Source organism: Silene latifolia, chromosome 3 (genome assembly GCF_048544455.1).
Source record: "Silene latifolia isolate original U9 population chromosome 3, ASM4854445v1, whole genome shotgun sequence".
Classification (NCBI taxonomy): Eukaryota; Viridiplantae; Streptophyta; class Magnoliopsida; order Caryophyllales; family Caryophyllaceae; genus Silene; species Silene latifolia.
Genome location: NC_133528.1, coordinates 148,839,655 through 148,850,348, shown reverse-complemented (window position 1 = coordinate 148,850,348; position 10,694 = coordinate 148,839,655). Strand labels below are relative to the sequence as shown.

General features: G+C 40.9%; 1 protein-coding gene across 1 annotated transcript; it reads left to right on the top strand.

The window, feature by feature from the left end:
- Positions 1 to 8,574: 8,574 nt before the first annotated feature.
- On the top strand, positions 8,575 to 9,570 carry LOC141649940 (uncharacterized). Its single transcript, XM_074458607.1, has one exon. The coding sequence runs from the start codon at positions 8,575 to 8,577 to the stop codon at positions 9,568 to 9,570; it is 996 nt and encodes a 331-aa protein (XP_074314708.1).
- The last annotated feature ends 1,124 nt before the right edge of the window (positions 9,571 to 10,694 follow it).

Genomic DNA, 10,694 nt, shown 5'->3' with positions numbered 1-10,694 from the left:
CCTAGTCGTATCGGCCGCCGAGGTATTCGTCTTGAGCAAGAACGAAGGCCAGAAGTGGGAAAGACCCCCTAGGCCAAGGAGTGACGGTGACACGAGCCAGTACTGTGACTACCACGGCCACACCGGACACTTAACCAACGACTGCCGACATCTGAAGAATGCCATCGAAGAGCTGATCCGGAAGGGGAGCCTCGGCAAATATGTTGCCAGAGGCCAAAAACCGGATGCCGACGGGTCAAATAGCAAGTCCGTCTCTGAACGGATAGGAGTAATCCATGTTGTCATCAGAGGCAACGGGAACGATGGGTCCGCTCATGGGCACAAACGGCAACTGAATGAACCATATCAGGCCATCAACTTTGTGCCCAACACAGCCACCCCCGCTCCCAAAATCCCCGATATGACCATCGGGCAGGAGGACTACGAGGGAGTCATTGCTCTTCATAGCGACCCACTCGCAGTCCACCTGGACATAGCCAACCATTTGGTGAAGAGGTGCCTGATTGACACAGGCGCCTACACGAACATTATGTACAAAGAATGCTTTCTCAGCCTCGGGCTGAGGGTTGAAGATTTGAGCCCCTGCACCAACCCGTTGTACAGCTTTTCTGGGGACGGTCTGGTACCCCTGGGGTCAGTCAGATTGCCGGTAAGGTTCGGCGGGGGAGGTGCAACCAAGAACGTTATGTCCGAATTCATAGTCATCGACGGCACGTCTGCCTACAACGTTCTCATAGGTCGGATCACTTTGAGCGAAATCGACGCTGTGATATCCATCCGGGCCCTGACATTGATATACGTCTCGGACCGGGGGGAGGCACATAAACTCACCTCGAAGAACGAGAAGGATCCCGGCGTATGGGAGATACACACTAACGGCCCTTCCACGACGGATAGCTCGAAAGCCAGCGTCGTTATTATTAGCCCGAACGGAGATGTGTTTGAGCACGCCTTGGAACTTACCTCCTCGACCTCAAACAACGAATCCAAGTACGAGGCAGTGATAACCGGAGTCAGGCTAGCCAGGACCGCCGGGGCAGAGCATGTCGTGGTAAAAACAGATTCGCTCTTATTGACCAACCAGATCAAAGGAGAGTACAAGGCTCGGGACTATAGGACGACGAGGTATCTAGAGAGGGTGAGAGCCGGCGCTTCAAAATTAAAATCCTTCCAGATACAGCACACCCCCAGGTTCGATAACGACCGAACCATCAGCATGGTCGAAGGAGCAGAGACCGAGGAGGTGGAGGTTGACCCAGGCCGCACCGTAACCATCGGTGTCAACCTGGAACCAAAATTCAGAGCCGAACTCCTGGACCTGCTAAGGAAAAATAAAGACGTCTTCGCCTACTCAGCGGCCGAGATGCCGGGCGTGAGCCGGGAGGTAATTATTCACAAGCTGAACGTACTCCCCACCGCTCGCCCTGTCAAGCAAAGGATGAGGAACTCCTCAGCCGAGAAAGATGAGGCCATCAAAGCCGAGGTAGATAAACTACTTACGGCGGGCTTTATTATGCCTTGCACTTACCCTGAGTGGTTAGCCAATGTTGTGATGGTAAAGAAATCATCAGGGGCATGGAGAATGTGTGTAGACTTTACCCAACTTAATAAAGCATGCCCCAAAGATTGTTACCCTCTGCCTCGGATAGATAGCTTAATCGACGCCACGGCAAGCTACACCACGCTGAGCCTGCTAGACGCCTTCTCAGGATATCACCAGGTATTCATGGCTGAGGAAGACATGCCTAAATGCGCATTCATAACCGCTAACGGCACATACATGTACAAAATGATGCCGTTTGGTTTGAAAAACGCCGGCGCAACGTATACAAGGCTGGTGGACAAAGTGTTCCAAAATCAAAAAGGGCGAAACATTGAGGCATACGTCGACGATGCTATTGTGAAAAGCAAGTCCGACAGCGAGCACCTGGCCGATTTACACGAAACATTTTGTTCATTAAGGAAGTACAAGATGAAGCTCAACCCAATGAAGTGCAACTTCGGTGTCCGGGCAGGTAAATTCCTCGGTGTACTTGTCAGTGCCAGAGGCATCGATGCAAATCCAGACAAAATCCAAGCAATCCTAGACCTGCCGGAGCCAAGGAATCGAAAAGAAGTTATGATGCTGACCGGAAGAATGGCGGCTCTCGCCCGTTTCATCTCTCGGTCAGCCGACAAAAGCACCCCATTCTTCAAAGTGTTGAAAGGGAATAAAGACTTCAGCTGGGGGGAGGAACAGAGCACGGCTTTCAAGCAACTGAAAGCTCATCTTCAGACTCTCCCAACCCTGTCCAGGCCGATACTGGGGGAGACGCTATACCTATACATAGCAGTTACCTCGGCCACGGTCAGTGCAGTGATCATCAGGGAAGAAGACAAACAGCAACACCCAATCTACTTTGTCAGCCATACGCTGTTGCCCGCCGAGAGAAATTACCCACTAATTGAAAAAGCAGCCTTCGCCGTCGTCGTTGCCACGAGGAAGTTAAAACCCTACTTCGACGCGCACCCCGTGACGGTCCTAACCGATCAGCCATTGGAGAAAGCTTTGGAAAAATTCGAACAATCTGGCAGGCTCATCAAATGGGCAGTGGAACTCTCTGGCTTCGGCATTCAGTACAAACCAAGACCTTCGATAAAGGGGCAAGCACTTGCAGATTTCCTGGCCGAATGCACATATCAAGAAGAGCCAAACCCAGGCGTATGGGAGGTTTACACCGACGGCTCCTCCACGACGAACAGCTCAGGAGCCGGTATCCTTATTATTAGCCCGAACGGAGACGAGTTTGAGTACGCCTTGAAATTCACCTTCTCGGCCTCGAACAACGAATCCGAATACGAGGCGGTGATAACCGGAGTCGAGCTAGCTAGGGCTGCCGGAGCAGAGCACATTGTGTTGAAGACAGACTCACTGTTGGTTACTAACCAAATCAGAGGGGAGTTTGAGGCTCGGGACGACGGAATGGTAAGGTACCTAGAGAGGGTAAAGGCCGACATAGCGAAATTGAAGTCCTTCCAAATCCAATGCGTTCCCAGATCCGCGAACAACCGGGCCGACGCTCTCTCCAAACTTGCCAGCTCAACCATCAAGAATGTCAGCCGAACCGTGCTGGTAGATATCAGGAATGCGAAGAGCATCACTGAGACCATCGGCATGGTGGGCAACATAGAGACCGAGACAACGTGGATGACTCCGATAATGAAGTACAAACTTACAGGTGAATTACCGGAGGGCCGCAATCCCTCGGCCAAAATAAAAAGGATCGCCGCCAGGTACTTGGTGTTCGAAGGAGAACTGTACAGAAGATCCGTAATAAGACCACTCTTGAAGTGTGTCGGTCCGGCCGACGCAGAACTGATACTGACAGAGATTCACGAAGGCATCTGTGGACACCACATGGGGGCAAGAACGCTAGCCCACAAAGCTCTCCGAGCCGGCTACTTCTGGCCCACCATGCTTCAAGATTCCAGAACAAAGACCAAGAAGTGCACGAACTGTCAGATGCATGCCCCGGTGATACACGCTCCCTCCAGGGACCTACAACCGGTGCTTAGCCCTCTTCCTTTCGCACAGTGGGGGATGGAAAATTTAGGAAAATTACCAATCATCTTCTTTCTTTTATTCTCCTTGAAATTGACCATTTTAATTAATTATTTTATTTTAGGGAAATTGACCATCTTAATTAATTAATTATTTTATTTTAAGAAAATTAACCATGTTTTAGTCTCTTACAAATATTTAAGGAAATTATCAAGCTTCTATATAATTTAATTTTAACCCAAACTATATAATATTTGCATTGAGATCCCTTAATCGGGTCCATCACACGGTGCTAGTGATTTAAAACTATATAGTATAATTAATTTGTATAACTTTCTTTAATTATATTGAAGTCCATTGGTTTCTGGAATTAATATATAGTATTGATGATAACTCTTATTTATAGTCATAGGATCACTCCACCTTATGTTGATCATCCGATGTGGGATAACTCTACTATTTATACGCAGTATTTTTATCACACTTATAATATTTTCAATGTGGGACAAATAACATACTAAGAAATATACTATCTTTTCGCACCTAGTTACTTCCAACCCGAATTAACTATGAGGAAATATTATACTATCTATTAATTTTTGTACGTTGTTTTTTATTTTATTTTTTATCATAATTAAAATATGTGCAAATGATATGAAATATGACACTCTAATAAAAGCATATTTTTTTTTAACATGAATTCAATTACACAATTTTTGTCGATACTTTTTTATCAAGTGAAATGTAAAAGTTTTTATATAAAAATTATAAACATCACTTTATTATAATACTAAGTTTCTATATATATTATAATAATTAAAACATCTCCACTTTCTTTTTTTATATCATATTGTGGAGATAATTATACAAACTCTTAAGAGCTCTCTAAAACAATACTTAAGAGACTCCAAAGATTTTGATTTGATACCCAAAGTTCCAATGATGCCTCCTATTTATAATTATAGGATCACCTTATCATATATCAATCTTTCGATGTGGGACAATTTTTTACTTTTTATACATAGTATATTCATTGATAGGTATAATTTGTTTAGGCGAATATTCATTAACAGTTCCGACTTATGACAATAATCAAACAAATTGGTCTAATCTTTTTAGGAGTATGTTCATTTTAAATAAAATAAAAAATAATGGTGAGAGAATGTTCAATGAATTCGAAGAACTCGAGCATATTATCAAAACTTAAGCTAATGGTTGATGATGGTCTTGAGATTTTAGATCTTAATAATAAACTCTTAAGAGCCCTTTAAAATTACTTAAGAGACTCCAAGGATTGGTTTGATGCCCAAGTTCCAAGGATGCCTCCTATTTATAGCCATTGGATCACCTACCGTACGTTAATCTTTCGATGTGGGAAAATTCTACTATTTACATGTAGTATATTCACCACACATACATTATTTTTCAATGTGGGACTCGTAACACACTAAGAAGTATATCATCTTACTATGTGTAAATCATATGAAATTTATACTCTGATGATACCATTTTTTTTACCACGAATCTAATTATATAATTTTCATGTTATTTTAAAGATATTTTTTTGCTAAATGAAATGTAAATTTTTTATATAAAAATTATAAATATCACTTGAATGTAATTTATTAAATAAACATCTGTCCCGGTCATTTGTTGTCCTTTTTCATTTTAGGATGTCTCAGTCAAAATTGTTGTCCTTTCTATTTTAAGAATGAACTTGATCAATAATTTGATCATTCTCATTCAATTTGTTCCATTTGTTAGTTATTGGCCCTCTCCTCTTTCGTTGGTCTTTGTGCCAAAACCAAAGGACAACAATTGACCGGGACGGAGGGAGTATTAAGTTTAAGATGAGTAGAACTAAAATGGGTTGAACTTAGTAGACCTGAATTGAAATGAATGAAAGGACTGAACTGAATGAAGATGAGATGAGGTAAACTGAACTTAACTGCCAGAAGGAACGGAGCCTAAGAAGAGAAATACTCATTGTATTGAAAGCCAAAAGCAAAATCGCAAGCGAGTGAGCCAAAAGGAGCTAGATGTGCATACTCATTGTATGTTCGCCAGCTTGGCCTTGAATCACCGAAAAGATAATCAGCAACCGTACCATTGGGCATGTACTCATATACCAGCAAACGCTTATCTTCTTCCTTGCAGTATCCTAAAAACCGAACTAAATTCTTGTGATGTGTAAGACCAATGGCATCCACTTCAGCTGTGAATTTCTTATCAGCGCCCATGAATGTTCTTACATTCCTCTTCATTGGAAGTAGTAAGTCTTGCATAATCTGCAGACGGCCAGTTAGTATTTTGAAACGAGATCAATTCGTATTCAAAATTTTCACAATGGTCTAGCTTAAGATCTGGTTCACAGCTCCCATTAATATCATTAGGATCCATCAGAGAGTAATTCGGTGGGGTTTTTTATTTTCATCAATATTGCAAATACTGTTATAGCCACAGGCACCACTGTCAAAATCATTTCCGTATGATGTTATGCTCATAGTCTCATACATATGTTATCGGTTACAGACTGAATCTCAGACCAGCCGGTTCCTGAGCCTCCAGTTGAAGCTCTTGGGTAGGAGTACCAAGTTAGCAACCCACTATAATTCAGTGTTGCTCTCTGATAATAATTCTTGAGAATTTCAATGTAACAGGTTGGTTAATGAGATCAAACTCAGAACCATTCTCTCTAAGTACATAAATATCCCCGGACTCACTGCAAACCACTTGTTTACCTACATTATCTGCCGGATTATTAGTGGCAGCTTCATACTGAGTAATAAGCACCATAAGCGAAATCACAATTACTATTAAATAAATTGATCTTTGCCATCTCATCAACACCCCCTTATTCATCTACGTTCGGGTTTGAAATTCTCAAGAGCAGCAATGGTTAATGAAGACATACTTGTATTAGACTATTTACTAGATGAGTTGTTAGTGGAAATTTTATGTCGACTCCCCGATTACAAGAATGTTGTAACCTGCATGGCCGTCTGTCTAGTGGTCCGTAAGTCGGACCTACCCATGAGATATTCTCGTGAAAATAGTGGTGAAGGATTGATGATTCGTTTCAACGATCCCATATACAATCCCAGAAAGGTGTCGGTTTCTTCTCTACCAAAGTTATATATTCCTATCAGTCTACCACATACTCCTCTTACGGTTGTTGCATCATGCAATGACTTGTTTTTGTACAGTAAAAACAAACCTTTTTTCGCGTATCCGGACATAGAGCTCTGTATTGGCAATGCTGAAACTAGGCACTATGTTGATCTCCCTTCCCTACCAAATACAGGTTCAGTTAGACATATTGGATTTGTTTGCGATCCATACTACTACTCTAATCACACAAGAAATAATTATTTCACCATAAACGATGCATATTCTGCTTGTATCGTCGTTATCCATGATCCGTTCAATACTGCCACTAAGTTCAACGGACACCTTCTCTCAACTCATACCGGGGGAACGTGGCGCAATGTAGTCTTATCATTACCTTTGAGCTGCAGACCTGCATACTGCGGTTCTCACTTTTGTATTGATAGAAAGTATTACTTCCTCTGTGAGAAGTGCATAATTTCCTTTGATCCATTTGTTGTTGATGGCAATGATGTTATTAAGTGTGATTCAATCCCTTTACCTCCTTCCGCCATGATGACGAGGCAGATTGAAATCTTTGGTGCAATCTTTGGTGTGTTCGGTAAGTGGTTGTTTATGTGTGTAGGTGATGAGTCTAAGGGAACATACAGAGTTTGGGCCATTGAACAAGACTTTAGAAAAGGTTGCTGGTCCTTTGAACACAATATCATGGTGCAAGATTGGATCCCTCGTAATAGTCGCCTTGTTAGCCTTATTGATCAGGAGAGTCATACAGGAAAACCAATCAGCTTCCATCCAACTAATCCGGATATTATCTATACAATCTCTCAACGTTGGATTATTTTGTGCAACCTTAGGACAAGGGAGATAGAGATAGTCTCTGAATTACCTGAAGGCTACCAAGACGTTTTTCCCGATGTTGATTCATATAAGTTTACACTACCGGTTTGGCCATCTCCACTTCCTATCCTTGGAATCTAACTTCACATTCTAGCCTTTTACCTCTTATTTATGTCTCTTTTAGTTTGTTTTTTTATGTGTTTTCTGAACAATAAAATACTTTATTTTTTATATTGAAAATAAATTGTACTTCTTGGAAAGTTGTTGTGAATGCATTTGTTCTTGAATGGCTAAAATCATGACAAACACCCAAATAGCTAAACGATCAATCACAACTTGTAGGTCTCGGGATATGTCCTGGTTTTGCGAGTTGTGCTTGAAAGCACAATCAAAATCAGCCCAGGCCTTCGGAAGGAGATTCATATGTTTAAAAGCTAACCCCCTTCGGTAGAGAGCTTTAAAGTTAGATTATTAGAGGGATCATCAAATAAGATCAAATTGCAATACCAATAAACTTGATGTAATTGAGAATCTTCAAGTCACATGCTTCCAAATTTAATAATTAAGAGGGAGATGGCAAGAGAAGTTATTGGAATTTTGAACCTATAATAGCATTGTATAATCCCTATATATTTATCGAGCATATGTGTAATTTTCCTGAGCTCTTTTAAAGTTTATTTTTTTTTAATGTTAAGTGGATCAGTTCAGATACTTTAATTTATAGTATAGCTCAGATTCTTTAAAACAAAATTCGAAAACATTAGTATAGAGCTCGGATTCTCCACCATACAACTGGTAGTATAGTCTACTAATTGGTTTTAATGATGAGAAACCCGGGAGGCACAATAAGATTACCAATCCTTTCCCAATACCTGATGCTAATATTCCACTTAAGAATTGAGGGAGGTGAGATTCGAACCTGTGGCTCTGATATCATGTCAAGAAACCATCTCGCTGATGGTTGGAGTCCCATGATCGGTTTTATATTCCAACATTTTAGTCAGAACTTTTTTAAGAGTTATGTGCCATGATGTCTATGTTTTCCTACAAAGCTAATTTAGGTGTTGAAATTCTCAGGAGCAACAATGGTTAATGAGAAAGTACGATCTAAACACAAAAGGACCAAAAACATACTTCTATTAGACTATTTACAAGATGAGCTGTTGGTGGAAATTTTATGTCGGCTCCCTGATTACAAAAATGATGTAACCTGCAAGGCCTTCTGCAAGCGTTGGGCTTCATTGATCTCCCGTCCATTCTTTATTAGACAATTTGTTGATGATAAAGTCAGTAAAAATTGTCGTGCTCCTTATATAAATGGCTATTCTGAGTATGACGATGAAGAAAGGATGAAAATGACAAATGATCGAACATTTGGTCTAGTGGTCCTTAAGTTGGACACACCCAGGAGATATTCGTTAGAAAATACTGGGAAAGGATTGATTATTCGTTTCAAAGATCCCGTACACAAACCCAGAAACGTGTCGGTTTCTTCTCTCCCGAAGTTATTATATAGTCTACCACATGCATCATGTAATGACTTCTGTTCTTACTTTATAATTGATAGAAAATACTACTTCCGCTGTGACAAGTACATAATCGGCTTTGATCCATTTGTTGATGGCAATGATGTTATCAAGTGTGATTCTCTCCCTTTACCTCTTTCCGACATGATGGACCAGATTTCAATCTTCGGTGTGTTTCACAAGCGGTTGTATATGTGTGTAGGTGATGAGTCTGAGGGAACATACAGAGTTTGGGCCCTTGAAGACTTTAAAAAAGGTTTTTGGTCCTTACAGCATAGTATCACGGTGCAAGATTGGACCCCTCGCAATCGTCGCCTTGTTAGGCTTATTTTTCGGGAGAGTCATACGGGAAAACCGATCAGCTTCCATCCAACTAATCCGGATATTATCTATACAATCTCTCGTCGCTGGATTATTTTGTGCAACCTTAGGACAAGGGAGATAGAGATAGTCTCTGAATTACCTGAAGGCTACCAAGACGTTTTTCCCGCGGTTGATTCCTACGAGTTTACACTGCCTGTTTGGCCATCTCCACTTCCCATCCTTGGAATCTAACTTTGCATTCTAGCCTTTTGCCTCTTATTTATGTCTCATTCGTAGTTTTTTTTTTTATTTTTCCTGAACTAATGCCCTATTCTTTTGGACTGAAATTGTCTGAACTGAACTGAACTTAATGGAGCTGAACTGAACTGAACTGGGTTGAACTGAAATAAAAATAAAAGATTATAATAATAATAATCTAATAAGATATATAAAAAATAAAAATAAAAGTAATATAATAATAATATAAATGATAACATCACTAATAATAATATAATATATTAATTATAATAACTAAAAAATAAATATGTAGGTATAATATAATATAAATATTATAAATAATAATCACAATTAATATGAATAATAATAATAGATGTAATATAATAATTTATTAATATAATAATAATAATAATAATCAAAATGAATATATTAATAAATAATCAATATAATATATTAATTAGTGGTCACCTTGGCTGCCTTTTCTTTAGGCTGTGGTTGTTGTTTGCGGTGGGTCTTGCCTCTAGCTGCTTGTGCGGTTGCCTTCAGAGCGGTCTTCGTTCGGGTGGGTTGCTTGGTGGCTATATCGGTTTTTTGTTGCAGGTGGGGCGTGGGGTTTTTCTTCCTTCATGCCCGAGCTTGTACGGTACCATTGTCCTTTTTCGGGTCTTCATGGGTGTCGGGACGGTTTCGGTAAGGGCCTTATAAAGGCAGCTTGGCAGAAACATTTACAGGTCCGACATTGTCATGACGGTGCGTTGGACCTTACGCGTCAGACTCTTACTGATAGTTTGACTGTTTATTCCAATGCCGAGAGTTCTTTGAGACGGATGGGGCTCTGGTTGTGTGGGGTGTGTTTTATGACCCGTACTGTTAGAGCAAGATGTCGGCATAGTCGGGGTGATTTTGTGATGCATCCGGAGTGTGTTGATGGCCTTTACACCTTCCATATTCATGGTATTCCGAGACCTTTGGCTCCTTCTACTTCGGTTTCTTCTGATGATAGTCTAGAGCTCGTTCAGTGGTCTATATCTTCGCTGGATCGTTTATTGTCTTTAGGCCTTCGCACCGTGAAATCTATTCCTCCTAAGTGTCGTCTTGGGTTTGCTCGGGCTTTGAAAGGGGCCTTGGATGCGGTGTTT